Source organism: Sminthopsis crassicaudata, chromosome 1 (genome assembly GCF_048593235.1).
Source record: "Sminthopsis crassicaudata isolate SCR6 chromosome 1, ASM4859323v1, whole genome shotgun sequence".
NCBI classification, from domain to species: Eukaryota; Metazoa; Chordata; class Mammalia; order Dasyuromorphia; family Dasyuridae; genus Sminthopsis; species Sminthopsis crassicaudata.
Window position 1 is genome coordinate 188,576,147 of NC_133617.1, and position 23,895 is coordinate 188,600,041.

A 23,895-nucleotide genomic window follows, 5' to 3' on the forward strand; every position below is an offset into this window, starting at 1 on the left:
AACTTTCTTGGTTGAAATATTAAACTGTTAACCAATGCTGAACTCCATTCTCTTGGATCTAGCCTATCTCTTACTTTCTTCCCCAATGTATACTGTATTCCCCTATTAGAATATAAACTTTTTGAGGGCAAGGAGTATCTGCTTTATAATTTATAATCCCAATGCTTATCACTTTAGAAAGTGCCTAATAAATGCTTTTTCATCCATTCGCTCATTGAGGAGGCAGGAGGGACTGAGCTACTAAAACTGCTAATTTTTTATATGTAGAACTTTTGCAGTCCCATACTTTCATAATTCTAGGAGTGCTGCCTTCCTCTTTCAACATTCCTAATGCAAAAGAGTAAAGACATTTCTGAACTCATTTTCATAGGCCCCAAAACAAAATCTAGATTCAATTGATGAAAAATAGAGGCAAATTCTTCTGACACACATAAATAAGAACTCACCTGCATGGCTACTACTTTACTCTTACTATGTTGGCTCAGAGACCATTCGTAGCTAACAATCTGGTGGTCATCGCTGCTCTGGTTTCCATTGAGGGTGATGAAATTCTGTGGTAAAGTTATCACCTGGTTTGGTCCAGCATTAGCAAGAGGTGGATAGTCCACAGGCTTGTTGACTATTAGTAATGCAGTAGTAGAATTTGTGGCTCCATCTGAATCTATTACTGTTAACCTATGGAAAAGAGAATGAGAGGAAGAAAAAGGGAGAGGAAGAAAAGAAGAAAGGAGGCAAGGAGGAAAGAAGGAGGAGGAGGGAAGAAAGAGAGGGAGGGGAGTGAGATGGGAGGAAGGAGAAAGAGAAAATCCATTATGTTGGTATTGGGAGAACTTCCCTACTTCTCAAATTTTAAACTTAGATGCCTGTTCTACTTATAGTTTATAGCTTTCAGAGTTAGATATACAATAAGTAATTCTGTTAGGAATATATTGAGGTAAAAGAAACAAAGAATTAGAAAATGGAACTAAAGCGGGGGGAAAAGCCTGAAGATATTTTGAACTTAAAGAAGTACTTTTCATAGGGTTGAGGAAAAGGTGATTAATCATAAAAATGGAAAAGGTATTTGTGAAAGATAGTCCTTTATTTAAATAATAATAATTCTAGGACTGGTGTTCTAGATTCCAGCAGAGTAAGAAATAAATATTTGCATCCAAAACAATATTAGGTACTCAGTAGATCTTTGCTTGACAATTGATTGCTACAAAGTAAGATAGCATCTCATTTCACATGCTGTCCTGTGCAAAGAAAATTTAACATCATAGTTAGAGCTTGAAGGGAACTTAGAAGTTATCTATTACAAACTTCTCTTTTGAATCCAGTGAAGAAGTAAACTTTAGATATATCAAGTAACTGCTCTAAGTCACTCAGGTAGAAAATATCGGGGCTAGAACTCAAAGCCAAATCCTCCAAACCTTATGCTCCTTCCACTATATCATGTCATCTAGACAAAGCTTCTGCTTTATCAATAATTTACCTTCTATTACAACACTGTTAAAGGAAAATAGTATCAAAGGACATCTTGACAACAGAATGAAAACAATAAACTAAGCTGAGAATGGAGTAAATTATTTCAGAATTTATTAGATCAAAAGGTCTTAGAGTAGTGCTGTTTCAGGTTCTCTTCAGGGAGAGGTTTTTGGTGGTCCAGCCACCATGTAAAGGAGCTAATGCCTTGAGCATGACCTAATTTCCAGCTTGCTACACTAATGACTTTAAAGAATTTCCCCTTGGGTGATACTGAATATTCTCTCTTTGAGCTAAGATATCTCACTCCCAGGAGGAAAGCTCATTCACTTGGTTTATTGTTTGTTATTCTCATCTCTCTAATTTCTATTTGTGATTAGCTTGATTAAATGGGTTTATCTGCTATTCAAGAAATACACATGTGTGTATATGTGCATGTCATATATGTATGTATGTATGTATATGTATATATATATATACATACTATACACATTATACACACACAGCATTTTATGTAATTAGAATTTGGTAGAATCAAGTCTTTGGATATTACTTGGGCACTTTTTCCTGATTAAGGGATAAAAACCAAAAGCAACTTGAAACTAAAAATTATATATATATATATATATATATATATATATATATATATATATATATATGTGTGTGTGTGTATGTGTGTGTGTATGTGTAGGTATTTATAGATTGTGTGTATGTGTATATACACCCTTGTATATGTATATATACACACATTGTATGTGTATATATATTTTATATTAGTATCTCCTCTGTGATGAGAAGGTAGTCTTGGCTCTAATCTCCTGTTCCTCTCTTGGAAGGAATCAAATTTTCCTTTGGAGAGGAGCGACTGAGAGTCAAAGATCTGTCCTTCCTTGCTCATGTAACTTACCTTGGTGAAACCAGTACTCTACCATAGTAGCATATACTTAGTTAGAGCTTGGAAAGACCCTAAGACGCCATCTATTTCAACTGTCTCATTTTTAGAGATGAGAAAATTGAAGCTTGACAAGGTTAAGTGACACAGGCAACATGTGGCAGAGTTAGAATCTGAGCTTGGTCTTCTGATTCCAAATACAGTGAAAGAGCAATTAGTTCACAAATTTGACTTTAGCATGTAAAAAGAACTTCAAATCAATTCATTCTGTATCTGGGAAATACAACAACAAAATCTACCATGGCTTCCTTAAAACCTTGGCATTTACCATTAAAAAACTGCTAACATTTCAAAAGTTTGTTGGGTTTTTTTTTTAATTCATATATTTCAACTATTGATTGAAATTGTTTTTCTCCCACTTTGCTTTAAAAGAAAAATAAACATCTTGACTCTACTAATTAATTTTTCATTTTTAGCTATAGAAGCTCTGTTTACTCTTTTGGAGCTTTTTTTAAAAGACTCTTTTATAGTATAGATTGCTAGGAACTTGTATTACATGAAACCAACTAGAGCCTTCAGGTATGGCAAGGAAAACCCATCTTTGCTTTTTGAGAAATTCTTCTATTGTAATGTAAACAGTAAAAGAACAGAGATTTCCTAGAGAAAAAGCATAGCCAGACATAGCCAAAGTTGAACCCCGTGCACTAAAACAGGGTGAGGCTGGTGGGGACAGTACCCTTTTAAACAACTATACACCATTTCTACACCTGTAAGTTCTCTGTCAACCCAGGCCATGTCAGGAGGGTAGATCCTAGCAGAGGATGAGAGAATGAGCTCACAGACCAGCAGAAGGAAGGGATCAGAAGACTACAGATTAGAAAAGCTAAAAGGACATTTTCCACACCATTTCCTGTTATTGTTGATGTCCCTTCATTCTTTATTTTTAGAATTTTTTAAAAATAGCTTTTTATTTTCAAAGATAATTTTCAACATTCACTTTGCCTAATTTGTATTCCAAGTTTTGTCTCTCCCTTCCCTCAACTCCCTCCCTTAGACAGCAAGTAATCCAATATAGTGCAATTCTTCTAAATATATTTCCACATTTATCATGCTGCACAAGGGAAAAAAATGAGAAAGAAAAAAAGCAAGTAGACAACAACAAAACAGGTGAAAAGGCCAGTGGCCACCAGCCCAACCACTCCTAGGTTTTTAAATTTTGTCCTCAAACAGACTCTGAGTCCACAGCATGCAACTCCTATCTTGTGGTTGTTACATTCCAGGCCAAAGACCCCTACAGTCACAAGTCCCACTGCCAGGTTAAAAGCCACAGCTGCCACACCTAATCTTGAACCTAAGGCTGAGGCTCCTACAACAGCAGCATTTAGTCAAAAATTTCCTGTCATGCTCACAACTATTACTACCACTTCCTGAGTGAAAGAGGAGCAAATAGAATTAGAGGGACAAAAATTTACAAAGATTTATTCGTTTATCTCCAGAGAACACTGCACAGAAAAACAGTGATCTCTATTCCACTGAGATAAAAATGAAGCAAGAGGATGAATAAATTATGGTATATGAATGTAGTATGGAACATTATTTTTCTATAAGAAATGAGGAGCAGACATTTCAGAAGCTTGAAAAGACTTAAATGAACTGACAGAGTGAAGTGAACAGAACCAAGAGAACATTGTACACAGTAATAGCAACATTGTGTGACAAGGATATTTTGCCATTTTTTTCCCTCCAATTTCTTCTTCAATCTACAGGTAAGGAAACAGAAGCAAATCAGATAAAATGACTGGCCCAGATTTATTATTAGCAAACATTTGATTTGTATACCTGTTTTATATACCTCTATGCCCAGGATCTCATAAAAATTTCTCAGGCGAAAAGGGTTTGCAAGAGGAAAAAGTTTTAGAAGCCCTGATCTAAAAAGTAATAGAAAAGTCCAGAAGAGCAGAGTGTTTTGGGGGACAGAGGAGTGGTGCAATGGATAGAGTGCTGGGTCTGGAGGCCAGATTTATTTTCCTGAGTTCAGATCTAGCCTCCGACACAAAGTAGCGAGGCCACCCTTTCTTGACTTAGATTCCTCATCTGTAAAATGAGCTGGAGAAGAAAATGGAAGAAAACTACTCCAGTATCTTTACAAAAAACAAACAAACAAACAAACAAACAAACAAAAAAACCAAAACAAAACAAAAAAACGAATGGAGTCACAAAGAGTGAGATATGACTAACCAAAAAATAGCAATAACTTTGATTTGACATTTGTGGTGTTTATAGGATAGCTAATACAAGATGTCTAACAGATAGGTAATAATATAGAAATGGATACCAGGAAAAAGTAGGGATAGATCTGAAAATCATCTGCATAGAGATGATAATTGAACCCATAGGAGCCACTGAGACTAAGTGAAACAGCAGAGAGAGAAGAGGATCTAGGAAAAAGTCCTAGGAAAAAACCCATAATTATAAGGTGACAAATGGATGAAGAACTGAGATTAAGACTGAGAAGGGGCAGTCATATAATACAAATGGAAGATAATCTCAGAGAGAAGTCATTAGCAGTGGGGGTGGGGAAAAGAAAGGCTGGGAAAGGCCTTTTGCAGAAGATGAGATTTTAGTTGAGTCTTAAAGGAAGACAGAAACTTGGAACTGGAGATCAGGAAGGAAAACATTTCATGCATAGGGGACAGCCAAAGGAGAGGCACAGGTTGCCTTTTTTTACTTACTCAAACTTTTTTCAGTGGCAGACAAATAGAAGCTGAGAAGGTGGCTACTGGGAGTAACCCAGGGTTGGGGTTTGGTATTTTGTGCCTCAGTTCTTCATCTGTAAAATGGGGAATGCGTTTTAGACCTGCTTCAGATTTAAATCTATGGTCTAATAATTCTTTTCCATTATCTACAAATGCTAGATTCTTCCCTAACCTTAAAAAAAAATTTTAATTCTTTCCATTGAATCTACCAAATAATGTTTTGTCTTCTATATTCACTTGGAACTGTATTTGAAGGTTGAATTTTTAGAAAGTCATAATCGCTCAATCTTCTTCTTCTTTGCAAAAGCAATTTATGTTTACAATTCTCCTGTTTTTATTGAGGATACCACTATTGTTACATGCCCTCACTGTGAAAGTCATTTTGGAGCATAGTATTTTCATCTTTTTTTTTTGTTTGCTTTTACTTTTTCATGGCTTTTCCCTTTTCTGATTTTTCTTTCACAACATGACTAATATGTAAACATGTTAAAAATGATTGCACATATATAACCTGTATCAGATTGCTTGCCATCTTAGGGAGGGAGGAGGGGAGGAAAAGAGAGAGAAAAAAATTTGGAACTCAGAATCTTACAAAAATGAATGTTGAAAACTTTCTTTACATATAATTGGAAAAATAAAATACTACTGAATAAAAAAATTTATCTTCCTAAGCTGAACTGACCATATCATTCTGTTATCCCATAAATTCATTTACTAAACTTCCCATCACTTTCAGGATCAAATATTAAATCCTCTATTTGATGTTCAAAGCCCTTTAGTAGCTGTCATCCTTGTCAGTCTTCTTATAATTTACTCTCTCCAACATAATCTTTGCTCCAGTAACACTGACCTACTTGCTGTTCATGTCACAAAATAGTAGATCTCCTGATACCAGGCATTTTCCCTGTCTCCCATGCCTGGAATTCTCTCCCTTCTCTTAGCTTCACTGGCTTCCTTCAAATACCTATCTAAGTCCCACCTTCTACAAGGAGCTTTTCCCAATCCTGATTAATGCTAGTATTCCTTTTATTGGTTTTTTCCAATTTATGCAGTCAGTGTCTCATCTGAACTTTTTTTTTTTTTTTTTTGCATATGACCTCCTCCACTAGACTGTAAACTCCTTGAGAGTAGGAGATATCTTTTGCCTTTCTTTGTATCTCCAATAATTAGCACAGTGCCTGGTAGATGTTAAATGCTCCTTAAATGGTTGTTGAGTTCTTGACCTGACTTTCTGAAATAATAATCACTTGATTATACCAAAGAACAACCAAAGAAATGAAAACCTAAAAAACTCTGAATTATCCCTTTATAATTTTTAAATTGGAAAAATAACTATATAAATAATTATGTGAAAAAATATAATGCATGGGGGCAGCTAGGTAGTGCAGTGGATAAAATACCAGCCCTGAAGTCAGGAAGACCTGAGTTCAAATCTGCCTCCTAGTTATGTGACCTTGGCTAAGTAACCCCAATTGCCTCAGCTGAAAAAAAAAAAAAAAAAAAAAGCAAAGCAAAGAAAAAATGTAATGCAAATATTGATGGACTTATACAGAAACAAGCACACCAGTGCAATAAAGATAGAACTGCAAATTGATTAAAAATCTTTCCCGGAAATAATCTAGTTATATGCTATAAACCCTACAAAAATATTCATTGCCTTTGACCCAGTGATCATATTGTAAATAATGGCCTTTGCACATTAAAAATGACAAAAACTAGTTATTAAAATTATTTAATAGTAGCATTACTTGTAATTTAGAAAAACTAAAAATTACTAGAATCAAATTTGAGAAAATGGCTGGGGGCAGCTAGGTGATGCAGTGGATAGAGTACTAGCTTTGAATTCAGGAAGACCCAAGTTCAAATCAGATGTCAGACACTTAACACTTCCTAGCTGTGTGAATCTGGGCAAGTCAATTAACCCCAGCATCAGGAAAATAAAAAAAAAAAAAAAAAGAGAGAGAGAAATGGCTGAATAATTATTGATATATCAATATCACTGAATATTATAATACAATTAATATTCTATAATATAATTAAGTAAATTATTATATTAAATTATATTAAATTAAATTACTGTAAAGTGGAAAAATGTATAGGACTAGGATAGTAATACATATTTCTATGCATTCATACATATGTATATCTATATTTCTTTATATATATATACACATAAACTATGTATTTTAATATTATAATAATGGATATAAATCTATTCCTGTATTATTTATGCACATATATATATAATAATACATATAAATATATTAGGGATCAGAAAAGTCCAAACTGCAAGTTATATAAGGCCTGTGAAATCATTTGCTAAGGCAACTACAAACAATGATGAACTGAAAGTACAATAACCTTCCTCTGCTTGAGCTGTTTAAGCTGATCATTTTATAAAAATGGCCTGTGAATAATATCCTAAATATCCAAATGATCCTTTGCAGAAAAAAGGTTCCCGATTCCTGAAATATATCATCACTAATGGAGTCATAAAATTTTTTCTAGTTCATTTTATAATCTTCATATATAATTATATTACATTATTCCATACTGATATTCCAACAATTATATGTTTATATAAATAAATTATACCATATAATTCTGTGTATATGTTTGCATATATATTTGTATGTAGACACATATACAATATATATTATTATATCTTCATATTATATGCACATAGTATTGTTACAATATATACATACATATATAATATCTTTATTTGGGGGGAGCCTAAGTTCCCTTGCCTTTGCTTTTTCTTCTCTTTTCCAGCAATTACTGTAATCTTCCTGGCTTTGTGCTTATACAACACAGAAGATTCCCTTCCTCTTCTAATCCGTTTTCCTCTAACCCCAACCTCTCACTCCTAAGCTTTGAGATAGGAAACAAGGGGCAAGCACCTTCAGGAGACCTCAATCCTATCTTATAAAAGTCATAACCCTTGATGGCATCATTAAGCTTTCTGCTTCAAAGAACTCTGGTAAAGGTTATTTTTGCATTTACATTTATGTCCTTAGCACTTCGAACAGTGCTTAGCACATATTAAGCCTTAAAAACATGCACTATATTGAATACATCCATTCCCACCCTGTCCCTTACTACTGAACAAGTTGTGTCATTGAGCCTCAGTTTTTCCATCTGTAAACAAGAGGGCCAGATGAAATGGTCTTTAAGGCCCCTTTCATTACTAGATCTATGGCCCCATACACAATATAAAAGGACAAAGAAAACTGAAAATCTCTATCCTCAATGAGTTTATATTCTAATGGGGCCAAAACAAAAGGAAGAAAGGGATTAACAATTGTAACGAGCTGCCGTCTCCAGAAGCTGCCAGATCGCTCTCTGGGAAGAGATCTGCTGTGTCTACTCAAATCTCTCCGACAGATTCTTCTTCCTGTAGTGAACCGTTGTCTCCAGGCAGTTGCTGTTAACTCTTGTCCTTAGAAGTGACTTCCCTTCCTGCAGAGAGCCCCGTCAGGCCTGATGTAATGCAGAGAGTCTTCCTCTTTCTCTGAGAGTCCTCTTCTTTTATTCTCCCAGAGAATGGGCGTGGGATAATGCAAGGGCTTCTGGGAAGAACCACCCCAGCCAATGAGCTTGCCCCCTCTATCAAGTCAACCTGAGTTCTCACCTTGTAATTGTCCAGAAAACCTGAATTCTCACCTTGTCACTGTCCAGACAACCTCAGTTCTCACTTAGTAATCCTAACATCTCCCCTTTTCTTTTGATTTAGAACATAGGACAGTCATGACCTTGAAACATAAATCCATCAATATGGGAAGTATTACAGATAATTACATAAATGACCTTGAAACATAAATCCATCAATATGGGAAGTATTACAGATAATTACATAAATTACATAAGCATATAGTAACATAGTAACATAACGCATGCTAGAAGTATATAACATAATCAAATAATCATAAATTGAAAATTTATAAATGTCCATAAGTCCATTGTCCATTAGTCTCATCTTGTGTGAGGAAGTCCAATGATTCCTGCTGATTTTAAAGTTCTTTAACAGTCTTTTTATTATCCATGCTCTTTCGGTGTAAGATGTTTCTTAGATCTTCTCCTTTATTTTGAGGTCTTTCTCTTTTTCTGTCTCTCTCTGGTGGACAAGGCGAATATGACTCGTTGGCACCCATCTGATTCCTTCTCCTGCTGAAGAAATACAAGCAAACCCTCTCCCCCAGGCAGTTAACCTATCTGGTCCCTTCCATTCACCACTTTCTGGATCTCTCCACATCACCTGGCGATTATCTAAGGACAGTGGAGATGCTCTCACTGGACACTGCCCTTCTGGTGGGTTATAAAACCTGTCTGCTGGAGCCAGCGCATCTTTGTCAAAAATTAGAAAATTAATGGTATAGAGAACTAAATTTAGAAGTTCCCTAGGGCTACCTGTGGCTCCCCCTTTCTTTTGTTTTTGGAGGAGTGTCTTAATATCTCTGTTTCTTCTCTCTACTATTGCCTGCCCTTGAGGATTAAAGGGTATGCCCGTGGTATGTAAAATCTTATACTGTGCACAAAAGTGTGTAAAATGTTTGGACGTATATGCAGGTCCATTGTCTGTTTTTATTGCTTGTGGCACACCCATAATTGCAAAAGCTTGTATAAGGAATTCAGTGACCACTCGGGCTGTCTCTTTTGCTGCTGGCATTGCAAATGTGAATCCTGAAAAGGTGTCTACCACTACATGGATAAAAGATAGACGACCAAAAGATTTATAATGGGTCACATCCATTTGCCAGATTTCATTGGGTCTCAAACCACGAGGATTCTTCCCTGGAGGGAGTGTAGGAGCATGGAAAGGAAGACAAGCTGTACAGCTTTTTACTATGCTCCTAGCTTCCTCTCTTGTGATTCCAAATTGTAAACGTAAAGCTCGAGCAGCCTGATGATATTTAGAATGAGATTCTTGTGCTTCCTGAAATAAAGGACTACTGGCTAACATGGTTAGAAGGCTATCTGCCTTTGAATTTCCATCAAAAATGGGACCTGGAAGTCCACTATGTGAGTGGACATGCAAGATATAAATCTTGCCTGGATGTTTTCTCACTTGCTCTTGAAGTTCCTTAAAGAGCTGATAAATATTGGAGGCTGCAAATTTTATTTGGGCTGTGGCAATTCTTTGTACTACACCTACTGAATAGGCTGAATCAGTAATTATATTTACGTCTCCTGGGTAATAAGTGAGAGCTAGCATGATAGCAAATAATTCATTCTGTTGAGTGGATTGAAAAGGAGTCCTGATTACTCTCTTTATGGTTAAATCATGAGAGTATATGGCACAAATATTTTCTTTGGAGGCATCTGTAAAGATTGTTGGTCCTTTAAGAGGAACCTTAGAAACCTTTTCTTCAAAAATCCATTGCCAATTATGTAGTAGCCGGGTAATCTTTAATGGAGATCCATGTGCAAAATTTGGAGCGGTGGCCAATAAAATTTGCCATTCTGGGATGTTCTCACAGCATACATTAATCTGTGCGTTAGTATAGAATGTGTATATTTTTTCAGGACTTATCCCAGATAATTGTGTTACTCTCTTAATAGCCTTTAATAAAATCCTAGCCACAAGCACTGGGTAAGGTGTAAGGCTTTGTTCTGGTTGTGCTGGGAGGTTCACCCACTCAATCACTCTGTCTCCTTGATGAAGGACTGCTGTGGGTGCCTCTTTTGTAGCAAAAACTGATATTTCCAAGGGTTTTTGAGTGACTCTTTCAACCACATTGGATAAAGCCAGTTCAACTTCTCTCAAAGCCTTTTGTGCTTCTTTTGTAAGCTGGCGTGGTGAATTTAAAGCACTGTCTCCCCTTAAAATATCATATAGTGGTTGCAATTGACAGGTAGTCAAGCCTAGCACGGGACGCATCCATTGGATATCTCCTATCAATTTCTGGAAGTCATTTAAGGTGTTTAGCTTCTCTGTTCTTAAGGAGAGTTTTTGTACTGTAAGCACCTTAGGATATACTTCATATCCTAAATATTGAAAAGGAGCATGTCTTTGAATTTTTTCTGTAGCTATATGCAGTTTGTAGTACTTTAATGTTTCCATGGTCCTTTGTAGACATGCCTCTAACATTTGTTCCTCAGGTGCACATCCCAAAATATCATCCATATAATGTAACAATATTACTTTTGGAAAGGCTTTTCTTACTGGAGCAAGAGCAGCTGCAACATACATTTGGCACATAGTAGGGCTGTTTTTCATTCCCTGTGGCAAAACTGTCCATTCATATCTTTTATAAGGCTCAGCCAAATTAACACTAGGCACTGAAAAAGCAAATCTTTTCATATCCTCCTTATCTAGAGGAATAGAATAGAAACAATCCTTAATGTCTATAACCCATAGAGGCCATTCTCTTGGCAACTGAGTAGGAGATGGAAGTCCAGGCTGAAGAGTTCCCATAGTTTCCATCTGTTCATTTACTCTTCTTAGATCAGTTATCATCCTCCATTTTCCAGATTTCTTTTTCACCACAAATACTGGGGAATTCCAAGGACTTAGAGAAGGCCGCAAGTGTCCTTGGTCAAGTTGTTCTTGCACTATGTCTAATAAGGCCTGAATTTTATCACTTCTTAAGGGCCACTGTTCTACCCACACTGGTGAATCAGTCTTCCACTGAATAGGAACTGGTGAAAGTGCAGGTAGGCCTTCAACAGCAGCCCTGCCTAAAAAGCCGAAGTGCTTATTTGTAATCCTATCTGCTGTAAAATGTCTCTTCCCCACAGATTGATGGGGATTTTTTCAACCACAAAAGGAGTAAAAGCTCCTGTTTCTCCTTCAAATACCCATCTCAAAGGCCTAGCACTAACTTCTGCTGCTATTGATCCTCCCACCCCAGACATATAGGTGTCTGCTTTAATCTTTGGCCAGTGACCGGGCCAATTGGCACCTCTAATAACTGTACGATCTGCACCCGTGTCTACCAATCCTTCAAATGGTATTCCGTTTATATAAATAGTAAGCATAGGTCGGTCAGCTGTCACAGCTGCTGTCCAATATATTCCTGGATTTTGTTCATTGGAGTCAAAATCTAGGCGACTATCACTAGATTGCTTATTAGGGGTCCGTAACAATAAGGCTGATGCTACTACTTCTCCTGGTTGATAAATCACACGTTGTCTGCCTGTGTTAGTGACTGGGATATTAGATACACATTCTCCAGTCTCCCACATCAGTGTATGGATGGACACTGTTTTGTAGGCACTCTCAGAAGGTGAAATGGTCAAGCCTACTGTGCCTGGAGGCAAAGGATCCATAGGCTCAACAGGAACAGATTTCACTTCTCCAGGGAGTATCTCGGTAGTCTCTACGGCACACAACTCTATTTTTCCTAATTTCAATCCCTTTCTTCCATCTGATTGCCTTTTGGCTGATTGATCATGTCTTAAAATTCTCTGGATGTAACCTCGGCTGCCATCATGCCCCACTTGGGGGGCTGAAGCTGGGCCCCATCTGTCATTTCCCTGGGTCAATCTACATTCGGAGGCCCAGTGGAGGCCCTTGTGACATTTTGGACATGGAGTTTTAGGTCTTCTCTCACCCTGTCTTCTCACTGTATCTCCATATCTACACTGAGCTCTTAGATGCCCAATTTTTCCACATTGAAAACATCGCCGAGTTTCTCTAGAAGGCCCTTGCCAGGAGGGACCCTGCCTTTCCACATTCATCATAGTCCGGGTGTAAAAAGCATTTGTTCCCACTGTAGCACAGCGTCTTATGATCTCCTCTAAAGGAGCATCTTTGTCTAATCCCCATATAATTCTTTTGCAAATCTCATTGGCATTTTCCTTAGCCAGATGTCTGGTCATTATTTCTGTAGCTGAATTTTCTCCAATAGTTCTTTTGACAGCAGTTTGCAAACGTCCCACAAAATCTGCAAAAGGTTCATTGGGACCTTGCTGTATTTTAGTGAAAGCCTCTCCACGATCTTTCTGTCCAGGAAGGACACCCCAAGCTTTTATTGCAGCCTTAGCAATTTGTTCATATATTGTCATGGTATAATCAGTCTGTTCTGAATTCTCTCCATACCGACCTTCACCAGCTAAGTGCTCAAAAGTGAATTGTGTGTTAACTCCTATTTCCAAATTGCATCTGACTTGAATTTTACATAATTCATGAAATTCCGCAAGCCATAATAAATTTTCTCCAGGTTCCAGACATGTCCTTGCTATGGATTTCCAGCCAATGAGCTTGCCCCCTCTATCAAGTCAACCTGAGTTCTCACCTTGTAATTGTCCAGAAAACCTGAATTCTCACCTTGTCACTGTCCAGACAACCTCAGTTCTCACTTAGTAATCCTAACAAACAATGGTCCCCTAATTTGACTGTCTCCATTCTACTCATTTCATATATACATATATATGATCTATATATATATATGTATATATATATGATATATATACTATCCACATAGTTGTTTGCATGTTTTTTCTTCTATTAGACTGTGAGCCCTTGAAAGCAGGGCAAGTTTTTCTTTTCTTATATTCTCAGTGCTTAGTACAGTGACTGGCACGTAACAGGTCCTGGTTGACTTGATTCAAGGTAAGGAAGGATACATCAAGTTCTTGGGACTCTTCCTAGATGATGAATGAGATATCTGAGTGTCAATGATTTCTGAAGCAAGAAGACATTAAGAATCATAACTCTCATAGGAAGGGGTCAAGGAGTCATCAAGTCCAGTCCATATCTGGAAAGTAGTAGATTTCCTCTCACCAAAAGTCTCTAAGCAGGGTGTAGACAACTATTTATCAGAGATGTTGTAGGTCTGAATCTTGTTCGGAATTGAACTAAGTGACTTCTGAGGTCCCTCTTCCCTCTGAGATACTTTAGTTCTGAAAAAATATCTATAACATTTTTATTATGTAGCCCTTATTGACAGCATCCTTTGAAGATAAAATCCCTAGTATCCCTAATATCCTGGGAGATTTGAAGTTACTGCTGCTGCTTTCTTATGTTTGTGTGGAAGCTCAATTTATTTTAAAGACCTATAGCATTGAACTAGGTCTCCTGAGCCAATCTGAACACAACTTCCATAAAACATTACCCTCTGTTTATCCAAGACTTTTCTACTTAGCCTAAAGCTTATGCTTGATTTGATTCAATTCAGTTGTGTTCTTAACTTATTAAGATATTGGAGTGTAGCATTTTATCACCCACTTCAAATGGAGTGGGGTAATTTGATTAATTCATTAAATCATATAGCTCTCCTAACCTTACAATAAATTTAAATTTCTTAAGCTAGAACTTTCCAATCCAATAAAAACCAGCTCTACATAAAACAATCTCAAGAACCACTCTGCAATAGTGCAATAGTCAAGTAAAAGCCAGATACAATTTTTTATGCAGCCTATAAATCAATATAATTCTCCTTTACTTTGGTTTTAAATATTGATTTTGTTTCATTGAATCTGACAGAATAAAACCAGGACAATACTGTATTGGATTCTGTTAGTCTGAATCTATTGCCCCTTAATAAATGGACATATAGTGAATATGAATTGAGGATGATTGTTATTTTGATAATGGTGGCGGTGAGATCTAAAAAGGTTTTGAAGCATAGCTTCCTCCCTAAAACCATTAGAGATCTTCCATAATCCTTAAAGAAAACCAAAAGAAGTAAAATATTTTGTCATAGTTGACTTTAGAGAGGAAAATCAGCCTATACAAGACAATGTGACCAAAGATCAACTGATAATTAAAATAAAGAAAAAGGCTAAGGATGAAAAGGTGCCCACATACCTGAAAGTATAATTCCCAGGAACAAGATTAGATAAATGTAAGACTGGAGAGTCATCTGATACTTTCTCTTCTCTTAGGGGCCCTTTAATTTCTTCCCAGTGGTAACTCACAATTTCAGCATCGTCTGTGCTTTCTATATAAAACATTTTTGAAAATCAGAACTAACATTAAAAGAAAGAACTGAATAGAAAGATAGTAATAGTTAGAATGCCCCAGTTAAAATCCAGACTTTGCTATTCAATAATGGTAGGAGCCAGTAAAAAACCATATAATGACTCAAGGTCTCAAATTTCTTCATCTGTAAAATGACAGAGTTGATCTAAATAACTTTTAAGGTCCTTCTCAGAGCTACAACTTATGATTAAGATAAGATTTTTTTCCCACCTTTTCAGGTTTTTTGGTATGTACATGGTGGAATAGCTATCTGGCAGAGTAGATAAGATTATGCTTTAAAAATCAGGAATTCTTGAATTCAGATCCTTATTCAGAGACTTATTGGCTATGAGATCTTAGGAAATTCATGCAACTTTCTAACCACCAGTGTTTCTTGATCTGTAAAATGGGGTTCACAGAGTCAAATGATAGAACATATATATTTTACAAACCTTAAAAATGCTCATAAATGTTAGTTATTATTACATATATATATTTCTTCATATGAGAATATAAAATTACTCAAACATGAAATAAGTGTGTGATACATCTATACTCAAAGATCCAATATTTAATTAGTGTAGGGATTCCCTCATTGCTGTGGATGAAAACCTTCAGTTCTTTAGCAGGTGAAGACCACCTAGTTGCTGTGGCAGAAAAAATGATTCATTGCTTCTTGTAGTCAATATTCTGGTAACAAGCATCACCACAGATTCATCCTCCCAAGTCTACCCTAAGAAAAGAGAAATGTTGCTTGCTAGGTCCGTACTTTCACAGCTTGTAAGGACCAACTAGTATTTCTCTTCTACTTCAAGAAGACCTTAAGAACTCAAATGTCAACTTTTTGCCACATGAGAGGGAACATAGTAAAATGGAAAAGTCGATGGATTTAGAGTTTGAGGATCTGGATTCAAATCTTGCCTGTGACCTTGACAAACTAATTAACCTGTTTGGGCCTCAAATAGCAGGACTGACTAGGGGATCTCTGAGGTGTCTTTCAACTCTTGATTCTATGAGACACTAGAACAAGGCTCTAGTAGAGAAAGTACAAAATGCTAACTTTTGTCCTCACTCCAACTACACATGCACAGAATTATCAATGGTATCTTTTTCTTAGTTTTCCTGAAGATGTTTTGTGAATCCAATGGAACACTGGACTAGGAGCCAGAAGACCTAGCTTTATTCCCAGCTATAGGATATAACCTTGCAACCTTAGCTAAAGACAACCTATCTGGGCCTTGATTTTCCCATTTTTAAAAATGATGTTTGCTGGACTTAGTTATTTTTAAGATTTATTCAGCTCCATCATAGTATTGTGTCAAAAGAACTAAATATGGCACAATGGGTAGAGTGTGAACCAGGAGACAGGAAGCCCTTAGTTCAAATTCTGTGTTAGATACTTGCTGTGGGACTCTGACCAAGTCATTTAACTTCTCTTTAGTTTCCTCATCTGTAAAATGGGGATAATAATAGCACCTATCTCAGGATCATATGAGGATCAAATTATATAACATATTTATAAGCATTGAGTAAACTTAAAGTACTGCAAATGTTAGTTTCTATTGTTACTATTTTTCAAATCTTCATACCTTAATTTTGATATTTACAAAAATTAAAACCCTTCTGGGTCTCAGTTTCTACATTTTGCAAAGTACTGAAGTTGGACTAGATGCTCTCTACAATCCTTTATATTCTCAAATTCTATTCTACCCTTTTAATTACAAACGTCAAATGTGATTTTCCTCATTAAAATACTTTTAATAATTGATATTCTTATTCAACATAGACCTTGTTTTTATAAAGAAAAAAATTGTCAATACCTGTATCAAACTCAAATTAAATTGTCTGGCCCCTAGAAATTTGGCTTCTGTTGTTTTAAAGGCCAGATGAAAATATGTGAACACATGAACAGTCAAACTGCACATTCATCCTGCTGGGTGATTTAAGGGGGAATAATCTTTTCCAAACAAATCAAGGAAACTATACCTCACTAAGCTTACTAGCTAGGCAAAAGCTTTTTGATCAAACAGACATCAAATGCTAACACAGGTTGTAATCTCAGCTTGGTTAATGAGGCCATGAAGACAACACATGCTCAATTGATCTTCATTTGCCTACTCAGCCTCCTTGGAGACCCATTTGGTATTACTCCAACATTTGGGATGCTATATGAATATACACAGCATTAAATGACTATACCACAAAAATGAATTTCAGAGACAATTCAATTCAATGTACTAAGTACCTATAATGCTAATAGACTCTCTGCTGGATAATGGGGGATACAAAAACAAAAATAAAAGATTCCTTGCCCTCAAGGAACTTACTTTCTACTGAACAATATTGTTAACATTTTCTCATGATTCATTATCCAACAATTAAGTAGAAAAACAGTGGGAAAGGTAATTTTAGTTACAATTGTTTTATCTCCAAAACAAAGATTTGAACCAAAATTTCGTGGCAGAAGAAATTTTTTTTTAATTTTTAATGGAGTAAAACTAAGCCTCAAGCAAAACAATAGAAACATATAATATGAAACTGAAAGAGAAAAGCCCAATTTCTTTCCAGCTCTAAATCTCATGCTCCTATGGAAAATGTCTCATGGTTTGAAAAATCTATTAAGTTAGTATATAGGTATTATTATGCTTAAGGAATGACCCCACAGACAACAATTCTGGCATTCAGAGAAAGTGAACTAAAAGATGATGCAATCAATACTTACGGCTGCCATCAATGAAGGTCGAAGTAGTAGGCAAGGAAAGCTCCTGCAGTTGGGGAGAAGCTACTGCTACTGGTGACTGATTGGTTCTCACTGCTTTGTGACCGAGAAAATAAAAAAGGAAACCAAATTAAGCATAAGATTTATGTATAATATTCATCACCATTGAAAAAACAACAACAACAAAAAAAAAAAAACAGTGTTACATTTTCTTTTCATAGCCTTTTGGAGAACATTGCCTAGCAAGTTCCATCTGGGGAAGGTCTGTGAAATGTTAGGGCCTCTACATAAAGTTCAGAAACCACTTCTAGCTGGTTTTAGAGTCTCTCCTTTTCTATCCCACTCAACCTTGGCCAAAGTCTTCTGATGCTCAAGTCCTTAGCCACTGAATATGATCATGGAAATCAGGGGTCTTAGGTTCTGGGTCAAGCTTAAGCATTACATGGTGAGGTCCCTGTGTCACAGGACATCAAAATAAGAACTTCACATAATAATTACTTTTGTTTCAGGGCCATCCTAAAAGTATAGTCTTTATTATGCCTTTTTAAGGCAAGTAGGTGGTATGGGGGGTGGAGTTCTAGACTTGGAGTCTCAAGGAAGACATGGATTCAAATACTCTCTCCCACATTCAGGCAAGTCAGTTAACCTTTCCCATTCTCAGTTTTTTCATCTATAAAATGGGGGGAGAGCAATAAAAAGCACCTATTTCACAGAGTTGTCGTGAAGATCAAATGAGATATATCTGAATTGCTTTGATAATCTTAAATCACTATTTAAGTTCTGGCTACAGTTATTATAACTTAATTTACTTTGTGCAAAGGCTATAAGGAGGAAGAGATAAATAAGGATAAATTGAGGCAGGTTTGAAAACTGTACAAATTTCCTCACATTTCCCTGGAAGCATGTTGCTCACATGGAAGGAGCTTAAAAAGTCACTATAATGGGTAAATATTAAGGAATGGAAATAAAGTTGGTGGGAAAAGGGGAGAAAATCAATTTTGCCAGTTATTCGGTGGCAAAGATACTTGATATTTAGTTCAGTCACAAGTTCTGAAGGCCAGTTGTTATAAATATTATCCAAGTGCCAATAAAGTAGCAGGTGCTGGAGAGAATCTAGGGGGGAAAAAAACACATTTTTGCTTCACTGCTAGTTTAGTACCAAAGAACAAACTCCACAAGAAAGATAAAGAAATACATTATTAAGTCATTCAAGCTCATGGATACATGAGGCTGGACCAATAAGAAGCCTCACCAAATGGACTTCTTTACTAGATCTTTTAAACTGACTTACCTGGCTTAACAGTGACATTTACAAATCCTTCTCCAAAAGCATTTTCACCAGAAACAGTTACTTTGAAGGAATAGAGGCCTACAGATAACTGTAACACAGAGAAAAGTCCCTAGTTACACAAACATGTCTTAAGAAACAGAAGATTCATCACCTAGAAACATCAAAAATCTTATCTAACTGGAGGCATGGCACAAAAGCCTTAATCATCTCCTCAAAGATGGAACCTGAGAAAGAACTCATTGAAAAGTCTTTAATTCAGGCTCAGAAATTCACCAGAACCTAAAGGAAATAGAATATCCCAGGAATCTTATAAAAATCCAACAGAGCTCTAGGGCATTTAAACAAATAAAGAAGAAATTGTGTATAAATATCCTACTAGTTGATGTGGTGTTAAAATTAGCTACAGTCACAAAAGAGGACTGAATGAATGAGTGAGCATTTATAGTATTTTTACTATGTATCAAGCACTATGCTAAGGGTTGGAGGTACAGTTACAAAAAGTAAAGCTTTGCCCTCAAGGAGTTTATATTCTAGGATGAAATAACATAGATAGAGGAGTGTTGGCAAAGAAGGGGTATGAAAGCAACTTAATTCATTATCACCTAATAGAGAGTATGGGAAAAAAAAAAGGCTTCCAGGTTGTGGAAGCAGTTGGTGTTCACCTCCATATCCTTTCTTCTATTTGGAACTTAAATACATCATAGGATAATTTGAGTTATATAATTTGATTTATTGTTCTGTCATTTCACTTGTCTGTTCTTCACAACCCCATTTGGGGTTTTCTTGGCAAAGATACTGGAGTGCTTTCCATTTTTCTTTTCCATTTCATTTTACAGATGAGGAAACTAAGACAAACAGGATTAAGCCACTTGCCCAGCATCACACAGCTAGTGTCTGAGGCCAGATTTGATCTCAGGAAGATAAGCCTTCCTGACTCCAATCCTGGCATGCTGCACCACCTGGCTGCCCCATATAATGAGATTAATAGATTGTAATTTCTTGACAAACTGAAGAAATGAGCCTAATGGAGAAAGGGGGCACCAGGTCCCAGAATTTATTTAACTCAGTTTACAAATGAATAACTGAAAAGTAGACAATGAATATAAATGTTCCATAACCTGACTTCGATGAGGTAACAATCAGGTTTAGCTAGCTAGATTTAGGGCTTCTAAGTGGCACAATGGATAAAGTATCTTTGCCAAGAAAACCCCAGATGGGATCAAGAAGAGAAGGACACAATTGAACAAAATAGCCAAAATCAACTCAAGATTTCCTGCATGCAAAGTAATAATACTGAAAGAAATCAGTAACAGTCATTTGACTATTTTTTGTTGTTGTTGTTGCCAATCTACAGCAATGCTGGATAAAGAGTCAAGTATTTTTTAAAATGCTTTTCTTGTTTTGTTTTGTTTTTTAAATGCCTAATACTTATATATGTATTACATAACTTCATATGTCTAAAGGTTTCATATTATAGCCTGCCTTCTCAATGGAAGAGGTTCGAGGGAAGGAAAGAATTTGAAACTCAAAAATTTTAAAAATAAATGTTTAAAAAAATAAAAAATAAATTAAAAAATAATAGAAATCTACAAGAGCCAGATTTCCAAAACACACACACACACACACACACACACACAAACAGACAAAAAAAACCTTTCAAGAACTCAAGAATCCAGACAATGTTGTAGAAGCCAGGACTAAAAGAAAATGAGTAGGCCATATTCTTCTTACCTGGGAGAGGTTTAGCGTTTGCTTGTATTTTTGTTCAATTTCACCTTGATAGTCCATAGGGTGGCTTATCAGAGTCCACTCATAGTTGTAACTTGTTTCTAAAAGGAAAAAAAAAATCCATAGTTAAGAGTTGTTAGGTTTTCTTTGTGTGACAGCTCATTTACACATTAGGAAAAATGGTGATATCAACGATGTCAAGCCAAAAGGCCTGATACTGATACTGGCCTCAAATCTTTGATCTCGTTTCCAATTACAGAACAGTAAGGTTTTATGTCTCCAAAATGAGATGATCTATATCATTCCCATTTGATTTCCAAGAAAGCTTGAAGGACTCCTTATACTAAATAAAAATACAAAAGTCCTATAACCTTGTTCGTAGTAAAGGATTTGTTTTTGTTTTTTCCATTGTTTCCTACCAAAAAAAAAAAAAGAAAAAAAGTAATATACAGTTGATCTCTGTTTCCACCAAATGATAAAACATCAGCACTTAAGATGTGCCTCTCCTATTATCAGCTGAGTGAAAAAGACTAGAACATGGAGTGGGTTTTGAAGGCAGAAAAAGATGGGGGATAGGGTTGATGTGCAGAGCAGTGGGGCTCTACCTGGTGCCAGGACTGGAGGCAGTGACTGAATGATGTGGAAGTTAATTCCCTCATTCAGCCTTCCTACAGAGGTATTTGAGATGGGAAGGGAACTTCTGTAACAGATGAGGCGAGTGACCAGCACAGGTCCAGCTGAAGGCTGTAGGCTGGCAAAGCACCAAGACAGAACAAGGTTCTGGCACCCCGGACCAAAGTTCTGATTGTCCTACTCTAATTACAGACTGAGTAAAGTTGTTCACAAGTATTTGACTTGGGGCAGCTGCTCTTGCAGAGCTCACCCAAAGCCTGCACAGAACTGGAAGAGTTTAATGGTGACAGATATCTGTTTTAGATCTATCTTAAAGAGGTCTTTCTAACTTGGACTAACTGAGCTAATTCCCAATTCATTTCTAAGATTCACTTTAAGATTCACAAACCTCAAAGTCTTGAGAGTTATTTAATACCTTCTTACACCCTATTCTCCCCCCATATGAGCTAAACGTTTTGCTGGTCTCACAAAACACTGCATCTCCTTGACTCCAAACATTCTCTCTGGCTATCCCCCATACCTCTTAGATTTCCTGCCTTACTTCCTTCAAGTTACAGCTAAAACTTTACCTTCCACCAGAAGCCTTTCCCAATCTCCCTTAATGCTGGGACTTTCCCTCGGTTGATTATCTTCAATTTATAGTGTATAGAGCTTGTTTGTACAGTTGTTTGAAGGTCTCCTCCCCCATTACACCATGAGCTCCTTAAGAGCAGGGACTGGCTTTTGCCTTTCGTTCTATCCGCAGCATTTAGCACAGTGTCCGGCACAGAGAAGGTGTTTAATGAATGCTTGTTAATTAACAGGGGCATCAGAATGCGCCCCACCAGCTCAGGGATCCTTCCTAGATAAGTGCTCAGATCCTAGGATTTAGAGTAAGAGGAATTTTGGAGATCTCCATTGCAACTAGCTGTGTTATATTATAAAGTCACTTTGATACTGGATTTACTGTCAATTTCCAATTCTTCCTTAAACACTTATTAGCTGCGTAACCCTAAGCAAATCATTTAACTCCTCTGAGGCTCAATTTCTTCCTCTGTAAGAGAGGAATATTAATAATATAGATTTTTGTGAGCATTAAATGTATGTAAAGCACTCTGCAAACCTTAACTGCTTCTGTTGTTCAGTCATGTACGACTCTTTGCAACCCCATTTTGGGGTTTTCTTGGCAAAGACATTGAAGTAGTTTGCCATCTTTTTCTCCAGTTCATTTTACAGATGAGCAAACTGAGGTTAAACAGGGTTATGTGATTTGCCTAGAGTCACACACTAGTAAATATCTGCGCTCTTTATCCATTGGGTTATGTAGCAAATTTTAAAGTGTTAGATAAATATCAGGTATTATTACTGCCACCTTTATTTCCCCAGGGAAAAAAATGTACCCCTTGACTCAAGTGAAGACATTTTTTAAAAATCCATTTCATACACACCTCTAAAAAAGGGCAAAAAAGATACTATCACTTTCTTTCTTTTTTTTTTTTTTTTTTCATCATAATTTCTACCTCAGCTCAGGGGGCCTGAACAAAATGATCTTCTTGGCTTGTGGAGATTCACAAATCTCACAAAGTAGCAATAAAAGGGGGGAATGAACTTGGGTGTTAAACTGAATAAAAAATATTCAAATTTCTTTTTAAAAAATATTCTATAGAGCTCACAGATGAACCGACCTGTTGGCCCATCATAACAAAAGTTTGAATAATATGGTAGAATTAGTGCTCTCAGCCAAAGCCTTTTCTATGATCTTGTGTTGTGATCCAGGAAGTTCAAAGCCACTCCTCCTACCCCATAGCTTTTGCAAACTCCCACTGAATCCTTCTGACTGATTCTACTACTTCCCTCCCCACATCTCCCTTCTCACTTCCTATGTATGGGGATTACTACAGGGGATTTCACAGGGCAATAAGTATTACATAGACTAGAACAATGGGCAGCTAGGTGGCACAGTAGATAGTGTTGGGTCTGTGGTCAGGAAAACCTGAGTTCTAATCCAGGCTCAGACATTTACTAGCTATGGGACAATGGACAAATCACTTAACCCTGTTTACCTCAGTTTCCTCATCTATAAAAAATGAGCTGGAGAAGGAAATGGCAAACTACTTCAGTATCTCTGCCAAGAAAACCCCACCAGGGTCACAAAGTATTGGATGCACCTGGAAAAAAAACTTAACAAAAAGAAGACTGAAGAAGCCCTAAAGGCAAAGAAATCAGTTCTGCTTAACCAGTCTGAATATCTTTTAGATTCCTTCTAAATGAACCACTGAGGAAAAACATGTACATGTTCATACAGATACAGGCATATGTCAATGTGTTTATATGGTAATATAGCTCTTTTAGAGTAGCTGTTTTCACAAAAGAATTTTTTTTCATCTCAGAGTCAAAATCATATTCATAAGTGGAGGAAAAAGGAGTCTTTAATCAAGATAACAGGGTTTTAAGCCTGCAGCCCTAGGGTGACCCAAGTCTAAATACATGGATGTCCAATAAGAAAACTTACAGGAGTTTCTTTCA

General features: G+C 36.6%; 1 protein-coding gene across 5 annotated transcripts in view; it reads right to left on the reverse strand.

Annotated features, from left to right (window-relative positions):
• KIAA0319 (KIAA0319 ortholog) overlaps positions 1–23,895 on the reverse strand; it is a 122,195-nt gene that overhangs the window by 46,957 nt on the left and 51,343 nt on the right. For 4 of the 5 annotated variants that reach the window (XM_074272780.1, XM_074272753.1, XM_074272762.1 and 1 more), the window contains 5 exons: positions 20,761–20,858; positions 19,030–19,117; positions 17,742–17,834; positions 14,867–14,999; positions 447–675 (listed from right to left, as the gene is read on the reverse strand). In XM_074272780.1, the coding sequence (XP_074128881.1) occupies positions 447–675; positions 14,867–14,999; positions 17,742–17,834; positions 19,030–19,117; positions 20,761–20,858 (641 nt within the window). The remainder of the gene's footprint in view (positions 1–446; positions 676–14,866; positions 15,000–17,741; positions 17,835–19,029; positions 19,118–20,760; positions 20,859–23,895) is intronic. The other variant, XM_074272771.1, reaches the window with a different exon arrangement.